A 14,936-nucleotide genomic window follows, 5' to 3' on the forward strand; every position below is an offset into this window, starting at 1 on the left:
ATTGGCAACACTCTTTTGTGCCACATAAAAAGAAAAACAAAAGATAGGAATAATGTTGCTGAAGCCTGAAGCACCACACTCGTTCACTGCTTTGGCACAAGTGACTATTGACTGGCATTCCCACTAGGTGTACTGATGCTTCTACTGCTCACCAGCACGTTTGAAATGCAAACCAAACTTGCAAAATTCCCGTTTGAAGGACTTATTTGTGTTATGTGTTAAAGACAACAGCACGAGACTCGTCTCACTCTCTTAAAGTATTATATTACAAACATAATACAACCTAAAGAAGGCATACAACAAGTTGACATATTTATGGCAGAATGTCAATGCTCTTTACACGTTACAGGTAAACAGGGAAGCAGAATAAATATGAAACATGGTAGAAACCTTCCAGATCTCCATGCAGAAATTGTGCATCGAGTAACCACGAAATACTTCAGCCAGTCCTTAAGGACCAAAACCTGCAATAAACCCAATTGATAAAATTTCATGGTTTCAAGAGCTATGTAGATGAAACTTTAAATTATGTACCTGACACTGCAGGACTCTCTAGCTTTCATCAAGCTGTAAAAGCTATTATCCGATCAGTGATTGCACTCCGACAAAGTGGACATTCTTTACATGCTGCAGCACAGGGTTTGCACACTGGAACAAGACGATGATTGTGATCCAAAATTTAGAATTCATCTGTGAAATAGGCCCCCCTCCAACAAAGGAAAAAAACAAAACAAAAAAGATAGGTTTAGTTTTAATTCTCACAACAGAAATGTCTACAAGGTAGCAAAACAGCAGCCGTTGGCTCTTCGTAACAGACTTTGCAAATATGCTCATTCATTTCATCATCAAGGACACCCATACTAGTAAGTGCTTCATGTTCCTTCTCTCTTTCTAGCCTGTGTTGCACTTTTGCCTGTAAATGTAATCAGTTCTCAATCAATCTTATGCACAATCCTGCTAATGATATACATAAATCAGGATAGAAATTCTGCAAAAGAAATAGACTCTACATAAGATATGAATTTATGATCTATGTGATGGATGCTGAGAGATGAAGGGGACAAGTTGTTAGCATAGTTTTATTTCAACATGACCAGAACTTCACATAGCGTTTCTCCCCTTAAATTTCTTACAACTCAAGCACCCTCCAAAATCATCATAAATTTAAAATGCAGCTCCTGTGGTGGGCAAATAATGGCTTCAATCTGTCTGTAATGGAGGCAGCAGGGTTGTCCTGGGATCAAGGATGCCTCACCTGGTGTAGGGCTATGGCTCTCTCCAAGGTGACCACTGACTCCTCAGGAAGATGACTTGCCTGGATGTGGAGAGTCCGCAGTGGAGGGACAGGGTGAAGCTCTAGTGCTTACTGACCACATGTGGCAAGGAAGTCCATGAACACCCTCTGTCTCAGTGAGTCTCGAGGTGCTACTCTCCTCTTTCTCAGGAGTGTGTCTCTGTTCCATCTCTGCTCAAGCAAGACCAATCATACTTGCAACTTCTTGACCCTATGTAATGGTCCAAACCCCTCTCAGAAGAGGCAAAGCTTTCTCCCTCTGATCTCATAGTGTATAGTGCAAGTTCTCTCCAAGCTACTGTTAGATTGGATATCATCTTGTATTGTTGATAAATGTAGATACCAAAAATCACACGCATGCCCATTTCATGTGTGTCTTCTAAAAATTATATGGCACAGTGTATAGAATTTGAGCAAGGAATAGAGAGTACACAGCAAATAAAAGAATAGAAACTTCTATAATCCCAAACAAGACAATACAAAGGTGGCTCTATTCACCTCTGTGTGCTTCCATTGTGACGCTTAGAGGGCAATTTAGATAGACGGTAAATGAAGACTAGCGCAAAAAACTCCAACTGGGTGAAATATAGATGAATGATGGCTTAGAGGGATCTCCCTTTATAGCCTACGAAGGTGGTTTGGTCAGCCTATTTGAAATGATGGCTTAGAGGGATCTCCCTTTATAGCCTACGAAGGTGGCTTGGTCAGCCTATTCGACCTACCATATTATGAACCTTCATTAGTCAACCAAGAAATATTCCCTTTACCTTCAGCAAGGGCCACTTCCACAAGCCTAGAACCCCAAAGCATTTAAATGCAGCCAACTGGACAAAAGCTGTCCGACCTGCCACGTAGACTTGCCATGTGGATTGCCTAGTACAGCTGCTGGAAACTGCTTAGATCTGCACTTGCCTGTCCAGGGAATGACAAACTCTAACACCCACTCTCACAGCAAAAGGCTAAGGGATTTGGAGTGCTATCGAAGTAAAGCCTAGGAAGCGCCTTCGTAAACAAGTCTGCAACATTACACTCCGTCTTGTAGTAGACCAAGGAAGTAGTCTCAGCTAGAATCTTCTTCCGAATGAAATGGTACTGGATCTCAATATTCTTCATCTGAGCATGAAACACAAGATTCTTGGCCAAGGCAATGCAACTCTCATTGTTGCATTGAAGAACAGTAGGACCTCTCTGAGGGCAGCCAAGCTCCTCTAAGAGCCTGCCAAGCCACACTATCTCACATGTGGTAGAAGATGCCGCCCAATACTCCATCTCAGCCAAAGATAGGGCAATCGTGGATTGCTTCTTGCTACTCTATGAAACAGCACCGACACCCAAGGTAAAGCAATAACCTATCGTGCACTACCGATGATCCACATTGCCAGCCCAATCTGAATCACTCCATACTATAAGTACTAAGTCTACATCACCTGTACCTGCTAGATAATAGATCCCAAGATTAGGGATCCTCCGAAGAAACCTCAAAATCCGTTGAGCAACCTACCAATTCACCATCTTGGGTTCACCCATGAACCAAGCCAGCACACCTACAACATAACATAAGTCAACACGAGTATTGAGAAGCCAGAGCAAGGAGCCAACCAACTTCCTATAACGGATAACATCCACCAAAGGAGAATCAAAATGAGTTGTAGCCTTCTAATTCATGTCCATAGGAGTCGTAAGAGACTTGCATCGCTCCACCTCACACATAGTCAAAAGTTCCTTTATATACCACTGTTGGGAAATAAAGATCTCCCTTGGATTTGATAGATCTCATGACCTAGGAAAAAGTGAAGTCCCATATCTCTTGTCTCAAACTTCTCATGAAGTGCTACCTTCATCTCCTCAACCATCTGAGTATGGTCACCTGTCACAATCAAATTGTCCACATAAACGACAAACAACACACGATCTCCACCTGAGGTGTAAACATAAAGCTAAAGTCGGCTTTGGAACTCTGATACGCCAATTTCTCTTAGAGAAACGAGTCAAACTTCTCATTCCAAGCACCATGAGCTTGCTTGAGGCCATAGAGAGCCTTTCTCAACCTGCACACCTGACAATCAGAAGATCCGAAGCCTAGAGACTGCTCAACATAGATCTCCTCCTTCAACTCCCCATTCAAAAAGGCAAACTTCACATCCAACTGATAGACCGGCCATCTCCTATGGCTAGCCAAGGCAAGAACGGCACGAATAGTAGCCATACGAGTTGTGGGAGCAAAAGTGTCATGGAAATCAATGCATGGGCATTATGCAAAACCTTTAGCAACAAGGCAGGCCTTGTGCTTGTCCAATGTGCCATCATGTGGTACTTGGTCTTGAAGACCCATTTGACTCCAATGATCTTCTTATGAGGAAGCTTCGCCACAAGATACCAAAAGCCATTCCTCTCAATTGACTCCGGCTCCTGCTCCATCGCTCTCCGCCAATGATCATGCTGTAAAGCCTCCTTCACAAAGGTGAAGTTCCAATCATGCATGATACGAGTCATCAAACATTCATTAGTATACACAAGCTCGGTGTGGTGTGCCTGGTTTCCCTGAGAACGTCGAGGGCCATCCTACGGTTACCCTCCTCAAGGGCCCCCTCAATCCCTGCATCACGAACAGTGTCACGAGCCCAATGACAAGGAGGACAAATCTTGCCTCGTCGCTCACCATCTGCTAAAGTTTTTGGAAGGTCCACCTACGGTTGGGATGCAATCGGTGAGTCCACTGGTGGCAAAGAACGAAACTCCTCATTCGAACAAGAGTCCTCAAGAGGCACAGGCTTCAAAGGAACAGTCGAGGGTGCCCAGCTATCACCGAGATCTCCAAGAACAGGGTGTTGGAAGTCATCAGCTAGAGGAGTGAGCAAGTGAGTGAGAGTGACTTTCGGAAGAGAGCGTGTACGATTCGATTTTTGGGTGTACCAACAATGTGTTGGTACACAAAGAATAAAATGTATTTACACTTAGGAGACGCATTCACATGTACAACTAAATAATACACATGTACTGTATAGGGAGGTGAATAAAGGACCTTTACCCCAACAACCTCCCACTTAAAGATCCGAAGTGAACCTCTAACCAACTCTCACTAGTCGTATGCAATGCTCATACTGAGCCTTGCTTAGACTTTTAGTAAGAACATCTGCAAGGTTGTCCTGTGTTTTGATCTTGGTCAATGTAATTAGACCATCTTCCAAAATCTGTCTTATAAAGTGATATCACACATCTATATGCTTTGTACGTGAATGATACATGGTATTCTTAGCCAAATACACAGTACTCTAACTATCACATCCCAACACTGCAGTACCCATCGACATGTCGAGATCCTCTGCAAGTCTACTTGACCATATAGCTTCCTTAGACATCCCAACACTGCACTACCCATAGACATGCCGAGATCCTCTGCAAGTCTGCTCAACCATATAGCTTCCTTAGAAGCTTTAGTAGCTGCTATGAATTCAGCTTCAGTAGTACTCAGCACTACGGTGTTCTACAACCTGGAACACTAATAAACGGCCTCACCAGCAACTATAGAGACATACCCGCTAGTGGACCTACGAGTGTCCAAGTCACCTACCATGTATGCATCACAATAACCCTGCAAACTAAGTGCACCCTGCCCATAGCAAATACACTTTCTTTGTGTACCCTTTAGATATCGAAGAATACACTTGACAGCTTTCCAATGTGGTTTGCCAGGATTTGACATAAACCTGCTGACAACTCCCACTGCATGATCAATGTCTGGATGAGTAGCAACCATAGCATACATAAGAGAGCCACAAGCTGATACATAAGGGACTCCCTTCATAGCATTGGCTTCCATGTCATCTTTTAGGCTATTGGCTTTACTAAGCTTAAGCCCCAAAAGGCTTAGCTTCAGCCATGTTAAATCTGTCTAGTACATTTTCAATGTACTTTTCTTGAGATAAGAATAACAATTTCTATGTTCTATCCCTACGAATCCTCATGCCCAAAATATGCTCTGCATTCCCCAAATCTTTCATGGAAAAAGCTGATTTCAGCTGATCTTTGAGAGCATCCAAGCTAGTCTTTCTTTTTCCAGCTAGCAACATATCATCCACATACAAAACAAGTATCATGGGGCTGCCATCTGTATCCTTTTCATGTACAAACAATGATCTGCATGGATGCGTGTAAACCCATGAGAGAGCATAAAAGTGTCAAACCTTTTGTACCACTGACGTGGTGCTTGCTTCAGCCCATACAAGCTGCATTTTAGTTTACACACCATCTGCTCTTTTCCAAGAACTACAAAGCCCTCGGGCTGTTTCATGTAGATTTCCTCATCAATGTCACCATGAAGAAAAGCTGTTTTCATATCCATTTGGTACAGCTCTAAGTTCAATACAGCACTGAGAGCAAAAAGCACACGTAGAATGCTCATCTTCACAACAGGTGAAAAGACCTCTTGAAAGTCAATCCCTTCCTTCTGTGCATAATCAGCAAGTCTATCTTGCTGTCCATGACCTCCTTGTGCTTCTATTTGCTGTCCATCATCATCTGGCTCAAAAACAACCAACTGGTCATCAGTTTCAGCCTGTGGTACAGCATCATGAGACTCATCATTTGATATAATAGCTGGCTGCAAATTCTGAAATTTGACCTTTTTCATGTCTTCATTGGAGGCTAAAGTACCTTTCAGCAATTTTGCCTCATTAAACACAACATTACTGCAGCGAATAATTTTCTTAGATTGAGGTAGCCACACTCTGTAGCCAAATTCACCCTCATCACCATAGCCCATTAAAATGCCTTTGGTGGATTTTGGGTCAAGTTTTCTCCTCAGCTCATCTCTAACATGCACAAAAGCATCACAACCGAACATCCGTAAATGGTCATATGAGACCGATTTGCCAGACCAAACCTCCTCAGGGATGCCATTATTTAAGGACCAGTTTGGAGAGCGGTTGCAATTGTGAACCACGGTTTTAAGTGCCTCTCCCCAAAATTCATGAGGGAGATTAGCAATGGACAGCATGCACTGCACTCTTTCACATAAAGTCCTATTATATCTTTCAACCACCCCATTTAAAGAAGGGTTGTAAGGAGCTGTAAGCTCCCTCTTAATTCCATGCAAGTCACAAAAAGACTTAAACTCAATAGATGTGAACTCACCCCCATTATCAATTCTCAAACATTTCAACTTTCTACCTGTTTGAGTGGTCACAAATGCATGAAAAGTTTTAAAAAAAGCAACACTTCACTTTTCTTTTTCAACAAATAAACCCAAATCTTCCTGGAACAATCTTCAATAAACGAGACAAAATATGCAACACTACCTAACGATTTCACGGGCATACTACATATATCAGAATGCACTAAGTCCAAGATATTCGACTCACGAGAGACACTAGAGTAAAATGAATTTTTCATTTGCTTTCCAAACGAACAATCGTTACAAAAGTCAAGTGTAGAGCCTTCTCCATAAACCCTCTTCAAAGAGGTAAGGACATCAAGTCCTTTCTAGCTCATATGGCCTAATCTCTTATGTCAACTCCAAATGACAACCAATTTTAGCAACTGCAAGAAACTTGCCATTCAAAGCTTTACAGTGAAAATAATACAAAGTGTCCTTCTTGGTTCCTTTTGTAATCAGCATGGAACCCTTTTATAATTTCCACAAACTACCACCAAACAATGTAGTGTAACCATGTAAGTCAAGCTGACCAACAGATAGTGAACTCTTCTTGATGCTAGGTACATATCTGACATCTTTTAATACAAGCTCTTGCCCATTATCTAAAGACAAGTGTACAATGCCAATCCCATCAATGCTACAAGTAAAGTTATTTCCAAGGTATACTTTTCCATAACTACCTGCATTGAACATAGCGAAACACTCCAAGCAAGGAGTTATATGGAAAAAGGCACCAAAGTCTACAATCCCAGTCTGAGTGACACTATCATCAACTTACAAAATTGCATCAATCACATCAGCCTTGGTAATTTGCATATCCTCCATGTGACATACAAGGGCATCATAATCAACTGTACATAATACGTCAGCCTCTGTATCCGAGAGCTTCTCTATGACTACACTGGAAGCCACATTGGCCTTTTTTTTGCCTTTGGCTGAGTCAGATACATCTGTCTTATCCTCTTTCTTCTTTTTCTCCTGCATTCTTCTTTCCCTCTTGTGGCCCTTCCAACCACACTGATAATAAGTAATATTACTATTTTCCTTTCCTTTGCTCTTGCTTCTGCTTCTCTGTCCAGCATTTGCATTTTTCTTTTCAGCCTTGCCTCTAACATTATGAGCTGATTTGCTGCCTTCTCCACTAGACTTACGTCTAATTTCTTCATTCAAGATTGAACCCCTCACACCACCATATGAGAGATTGGGGTTATTGCTAAGAGAAACCACCAAGGTCTCCCAAGAATCAAGCATTGTCATGATCAGAAAGATCGCCCTGAACTTATCATCAAAATCCAAATGGGCATGCTTGAGCTGATTTAAAATGCCAGTAAATGCACTCAAGTGCTCAGCTGCAGGCTTGGACTCATCCAGTCGCATATTCACCAACTTGCACATTAAATGCACCTAATTAACAGGTGTGGTGATCTCATAGATAGTTTTCAACTTCTCCCATATTGCATGACCAGTATCCAAGCCCTTCATGTTTGTCAACATGTCATCAGTGACACCCATCTTTATGTAAGCCACAGCCTTTTTGTTGACTCTGGCCCCTGCATCAGACATTTGTGCAGGTTTATCTTCCTGCAAAGCATCCTCACAATTCTTTATGAACAATATCCCTGCATACGATCTTTCCGAAGGTCAAAGCCTTGACCATCAAACCGCTTGATTTCCATCAAACTCTTAATGTTAGAACTAGAAGAAGTTACAACCATTTTATCACGAACACGAGTAAATGAACGGAGCTGCAAGAGAGTAATAAATCTTTGTTGTTTTTACATAAACCAGCCACGACACGGACAAATACTGTAGAAATTTTCCAAATTCTGCACAATATGCCAAAATTCCAAGTCAACAGTGCATAAATGTCTGTCAGTCTCACCCAGCTCAGCAAAACATGAAAAGCCCCAATTTTTTCGGGTCCAATGTCAGGAAATTTTACTTGAATGAACGAAATTCTAACAAATTTGGCAAAATCCCCAATTTAATTGAGGTCAACACACACAATGTCTGCAATTTCTGACCCGAATGTCACTTCCAAGCACAAATGGGATCAAATCTGGGAAAACCCCCAAATTTCCAAGCGAGATTTGCACAGATCTGTAATCTATGCTACCATGCGTAAACCCTCATTAAGGCAAGGGGTTAATTGGAAATTGAAGAAATTTTGGTTTCTTTAATTGGGAAATTAAAGAACTTTTGATTTCTTTTTGAAAGGAACTAACCGCGTGGGGGGAGCGTGCTCCATTAACCTGCCCGTCACATCGCTCACCTGCTCGCATCACGGGCAGGCATCGCTCGCCTGCCCGTGACGTCAGATGGTTGCCGTAGCCATTTCCTGGTCCCCGTTTCACGCCCGCTGGTCGTCACGTCTGGTGCACTTTCTGCCCGCCCACTGGACGTCGTCGCCTAGTTCACGCTAGTCACGATGGTCAGCAGCATGGTCGCCTGACTCCCTTCTGGTCCCAGTGACTAGTTCACGCTGGTCAACAACATGGTCGCCTAACTCCCTGCTGGACACGAACTCCAGCCGCCTGCACACTTGTCACGAGCACCTGCACAACCTTACGGTCTTGAACCGTAATCTCTGATGCCATTTGTTGAGGATGTTATCAGTTGGAGGAGTGAGCAGGTAAGTGAGAGTGACTTTCAAGATAGAGCGAGTGCGATTCGATTTTTGGGTGTACCGACAATGTGTTGGCACACAAAGAATAAAATGTATTTATACTTAGGGCACGTAAGGGTGCATTCACATGTACAAAAATAATACACGTGTACTATACACGGAGGTGAATAAAGGGCCTTTGTCCCAACATTCCTCACCCCCCGTTGAGGTTGGAACTTCCACAAACCGAACATCATGGCTCATATAGACATCTCTCTTAATGGGATCATACAATTGGTAGCCTTGAGACTGCAAGCTATAGCCCACAAACACCTGTCTTTTGAAAGCCACTTCAAATTTGTCATGATGTGTTTTCAGGACATGGGTATCACACCCAAAAACCCAAAAATAAGAAGCATCTAGCTTAGACCCAAAGTAAGCCTCATAAGGGATCAAAGAGGCGCTCCATTGACCCTGCCCGTCGCGTCGCTCGCCTGCTCGTTGCTACAACATCAAACTAATCGCCATAGCCGTCGCGTAGTCCCCATTTCACGCCCGCTGGTCGTCACATCTAGTGCACCTGCTACCCACCCACTGGATGCCATTGCCTAGTTCACGCTGGTCATGATGGTCAGCAACACGGTCACTTGACTCCCTTCTGGTCCCAACGACTAGTTCACGCTGGTCAACAGCGTGGTCGCCTAACTCCCTGCTGGGCACGAACTCCACCGTCTGCACACTTGTCGCGAGCAACTGCACAGCCTGATGGTCTTAAACCGTAATCTCTGATGCCAGTTGTTGTGGATGTTATCAGCTCGAGGAGTGAGTAGGTGAGTAAGAGTGACTTTCAAGATAGAGCGAGTACGATTCGATTTTTGGGTGTACCAACAATGTGTTGGCACACAAATAATAAAATGTATTTATACTTAGGGCACGTAAGGGTATATTCACATGTACAACTAAATAATACAAATGTACTATACACGAAGGTGAATAAAGGGCCTTTATCCCAACATTCCTCACCCCCCTTTGAGGCTGGAACTTCCACAAACCAAACATCATGGCTCATGTAGACATCTCTTTTAATGGGATCATACAATTGGTAGCCTTGAAACTGCAAGCTATAGCCCACAAATACCTGTCTTTTGAAAGCCACTTCAAATTTGTCACGATGTGTTTTCAGGACATAGGTATCACACCCAAAAACCCAAAAATAAGAAACATCTGGCTTAGACCCAAAGTAAGCCTCATAAGGGGTCATACCAACAAAAACAGAAGTAGGGGATCGATTAAGAATGTAAACTACAGTAGCCACAACCTCAGCCCATAGACATTGAGGTGTCTAACGATGCTCCATCATGATACGTGCCATCTCGATCACACTGCAATTCTTCCGCTCCAATATGCCATTCTCCATAGAGGTTTTTTTATAATCAAACTCCTAGTGAATACCATGATGTGCACAAAAATGAGCAAGCTCATTAGAAACAAATTCTCCGCTCTTATCTAATTGTAAAGTCTTTAGTTTCTGGCCCGGTCGGTTCTCCTCAAAGAGCAACCAACCCGTAAAGTGGGAGAAAGCCTCTGACTTCAACTTCAAGAAATAAGCCCATATCATCCTGCTACTGTCTAAGGGACTCCATCCTCATCGGTCCACAAAGATTGGTAGAAAGAACTCCAAGGGTGCTGAAGACCGCCTCAAAGCCTTGCTAGGAATAGCATCATGAGTTTGCTTTTCAGGGATGCAAGATACACAAGGTTGCTAGCTCACCACAATATCCAACAAACCTCAAACAAGTTGTCCCTTAGATGCCTTCTGAAGGTAATCATAGTTGAGGTGGCCAAATTCAGCATGCCAAAGCTTGGATTGACTTTGAGAGGTAAGAAGAAAAGAAGTCAAGACAGAAGAAGACCGCAACTTATAGACTTCATTCTCCTCATAACCTAAAGAAAGAACCTATCTCGATCCACGATCAAGAATCTGAAAAGAATCCACATCAAATTCGACCAAGAGGCCGAGGGCACAAATCTTGTGCACTGAAAGTAGATGGTATCCCAAGGCCGACACATAAAGCACCTCGAATGTATGGGCACCACCTCGCCCATCTAGAATAAGATACATGTCACCACGTCCCTAAATAGGAATAGAAGAACTATCACCAACAAGAATTCGGCAATGCAAAGGCCGCAAATGTGCAACACTTGCAAGAGGAGTCGTCTTCCGTGAGGCACCATTGTCAACAATCCACTCCGGAGTGTATGGGGCTGTCAACATTGCATTAGAGGCCTTTAGATTCAATTCCTCAACCACCTCCAAGTGGAGAAAAGCAACTGATGAGTGAGCAGCCACCGCTCTAGAATCCTTTGAAGATTTCTCCTTCTTCCCCTTGTAGTGGCAATCCTTCTTCCAGTGACCGATCTTGCCACATATGTGACAAGTGGACTCCTTTTCCTTATCCTTCTTTGATTTGTCCTCCTTCTTTGGGTCCTTCCCCCTTCTTTTGAGAGGATTGTCCAACCAAGGCCTCAAATTTAGAAGCATTGATCCCTTTCAGCTGCTCCTCTTAGTCCAAGACCATAGGAACCAACTCCTCCACTGAAGAGTCTCAAACCGCCCTGAAGCAATCAAGGTGGAATAAAAACCACTAAAACAAGGCAATAACTGCAAAATAAGAGTTATCACCATGTCTTCAAAAGTGATTTTTGTACCTGCATTTCAAGCTACCGCGGCTTGTTAATATACTTTTGAATAGTAGATGACTTGTTGACACTCATGGTCCTTATTTGCACTTCCAAAGAAACTCGTTTCATGACAGCCATGCAATTATACAAAGCTCCGGCCTATCTCTCGAGCCACCGTTAAATGCTCAATATAAGAGATAACAACTATAGTGCATGAGAGAAATAGAAACAAGTGAATGCAAGCATTGAGTTTGTCCCAATATGCCTGAGTCTTTGCCAACTCCAACTTATCACTAGAAGAGAGTCGGGACTCGTCATGTGAAGAAGGATCATGAATAGTCTCTGTAACAAGCTCTGCCAAATCATAGGACTCCACAATGGCAAGCATCATAACCCGCCAGATGTGGTAGTTCTCACTATCGAGCTTTTGATCTAATGGAAGAGCCGGTAACACAGGCACCTTTCAGGCCATGATCGCCTAGACACTATCTTGGCCCCAAAAGATATCTTCACCTACAATGCTTGTGCAAAACACAAAAAGCAGCCCCCTTTTACTATATGAAAGCAACCTACTAGGGCTCCTCGCTACTCATCCCGCGCCTTCTTCACCCGCCGAAGACGATGAAAAGGTAAAATCTGCACTTGCAGGCCCAAAACACAACCTTCTTCCTTCTCTAACAACAAAAATCAGCAACACCTTCAACAAATCTTCTCCTTTCTCACACGCCCACCCTCGCCTCAACCTTGTTCTGATGCACAGCCTCTTGCTCGCCCTTGAACGCTGAAAACACAACCCTTGAATGCCAAACTCTAACAACTAGGAGGCATAGTTAATATCAGTTGGGGACGAGGATGACTTGGGACATCAATAGATGATAGCTTTATTGTTTATACTAGATATATGGATATCCATGTCTCTCATGGGATCAAATGTGCTAAACTTCACAATCAAGCCAATCTACACAAGTGGAGAAATTGATAGAAACTCTTTTTTATCTCCGATACATACAAAGCATCTACAAGGGTGACGCTAGTAAACAACTTAGAATAACGACTTTTAGTAGAAATACCAAGGTAGCATAGAAAGCTAACAAAGCAATAGTTTTGATGTTTTTAAGTATAGTAGGACTTGAACCAATGAACACAAATATCAATAAAATATATCTCCAAGGAAAACCTCACGTCAAAGTACTTCTATTAACAATAGCCAACACAATTTTTCCAACTCCTTTGATAGGAAAAGAGAAGTTATTGACACATCACAGTACTACCTTTAGGGGCACTCTAGAGAAATGAGCAAATTGTGTAGAGAAGTAATATGCTTTGTGGCAACATTGTCAAAGTACTGAACATTTGAACCACAATAGACATGCAAGAATCACATAAAAAAGAGTCATAATTGCATTGAGCACTAAATGCCTATTTTGTATCTTACACAACACTTGTAGATTCTGACTTGGAAGGAGAGACGTGTGCAACAAACATACTAGCCTCTTTCTTCTAAGTCTCTTTCATAACCAATTTAGGACAATGCTTAATGACATGATCTTTTGCCTTACAATACCTCAAACATCTAACTCTCTTTTTTATTCTCATCCTTTTCAGGCTTCTTTGTCTGAGCAACATTTGCAAATTTCTACTTACTAGCAGAAGAGAAAGCTTTACCTTACCTTTCCAATTAGCTACAAAAGCTTCGTTTGCAATACACATGATGGATCTATTTTGCCTAGATTATTCTTCTTGAAGCAAAATAGAAACCAACTTATCAAATGACAAAGCATTTGGATTGCCTTTCATAATCAAATGAAGAGTAGATGCAAAATTCTAATAAGAATCAAGAAGACCATTGAGACAATGCATAAGTGAACTGTTAGGCAAAATCGGATCTACAGCAAACAACTGTTTCTTAAGATCTTTGGTCTTTCTCAAAAAAGTGTCAATGGAGTCACCTTCATCCATATGTTCACTCTCTAACTACTTAAGCAAGCAAGAAACATGGGTCTCATTTCTTCCTTAATACAAACATGCGAGAGTATCCCAAGCATCCTTATATGTCTTATATAAGTGAATATGTGGAATCGTGATACATTTAATAGATAATAAAATCAAAGCATGAGCCTTTGCATCTTTGTCATCCCAATGAATCTGCTTAGGAGTAGGTGGTGGTGGTGCTCTAGCATTCATTCAAACAAAACTGAAACCTACAACATCCTTAACAGTATATGCTTCTGTTGCCTTCACTTGCACTTGCAACTAGTGAAATACCACTAGGTCGTCTTTTAATTCCATGTACAATGTCCAAAGCCCCTTTGTAAGTAATACATGATACATTACATAAGCCCACAAGGGATAGTTGATTCCATCCAACTTGCCCTGAACAACTAACATAAGAAATATATCGTGGTTTCCAACCATGGCCATTGACTGTACTTGATGCAAAAGTTGCCTATGTAAAGGAAAATATACAAAAACCAACTTGTGCTATGTAGCTCATTATGAAGGAGACTGTAAGGGCTCTTACCTACAAAAGTGTTTGATGTTGGAAATTCTGCACAATAAGAAAAAAATAGCCTACCAGCACTAGTAGTAGTGCAAATGGAGGCCAAAATGTACCTAAATAAAAGATCTAATGATGCCAAGCCCTCAAGGCTCCCCTATAATATTTATCCATATGTGAATGCTCCTCTAATCTCATCCCCATATGAGAAAATCAAATAGATTTAGGGTTGTAGAAACACAGGTACACAACTTGGACAAGAATAAGCTTGAGAGTGTTAAGTTATGGTTCAGCAACACACAATGACATACTTTACTTTTTGACCCTTTATGAACAAAGCCAAGAGGTTGAGTGACATAAATCTCCTCACAAAGATCACCATTTAGAAAATCAGTCTTCACATCCAACTCATGTATATGCCAATCATAATGAGCAACCAAAGTAATAACACTGCGAATGGTGGTCATACGTGAAGCACATACAAACGTCTCATCATGACACTGCAAATGGTGGCCATACGTGAAGTGCGTGCAAACATCTCATCATAATGAACAGCCAAAGCAATAACACTGCGCATGGTGGACATACGTGAAGTGTGTCCAAACATCTCATCATGGTCATACGTGAAGTGTGTGCAAACATCTCATCACACTGAGAATGGTGGTCATACGTAAAGTGCATACAAACGTCTCATCATGGTGGT

The 14,936-nt window shown here is 42.1% G+C and overlaps 1 protein-coding gene across 3 annotated transcripts in view; it reads right to left on the reverse strand.

Annotated features, from left to right (window-relative positions):
* Nucleotides 1-14,936, reverse strand: part of LOC148020071 (kinesin-like protein KIN-7K, chloroplastic) — a 96,133-nt gene continuing 81,197 nt past the window's right edge. For 2 of the 3 annotated variants that reach the window (XM_087700348.1, XM_087700350.1), the window contains 3 exons: nt 763-913; nt 535-648; nt 3-464 (listed from right to left, as the gene is read on the reverse strand). In XM_087700348.1, the coding sequence (XP_087556474.1) occupies nt 563-648; nt 763-913 (237 nt within the window). In that variant the 3' untranslated portion in view covers nt 3-464; nt 535-562. Of the gene's footprint in view, nt 465-534; nt 691-762; nt 914-14,936 lie in introns of all 3 variants that reach the window. The other variant, XM_087700349.1, reaches the window with a different exon arrangement.

The sequence above is a fragment of the Lygodium microphyllum genome, chromosome 19 (genome assembly GCF_053477565.2).
Source record: "Lygodium microphyllum isolate KBCC chromosome 19, Lygodium_microphyllum_v1.1.10, whole genome shotgun sequence".
Taxonomy (NCBI): domain Eukaryota; kingdom Viridiplantae; phylum Streptophyta; class Polypodiopsida; order Schizaeales; family Lygodiaceae; genus Lygodium; species Lygodium microphyllum.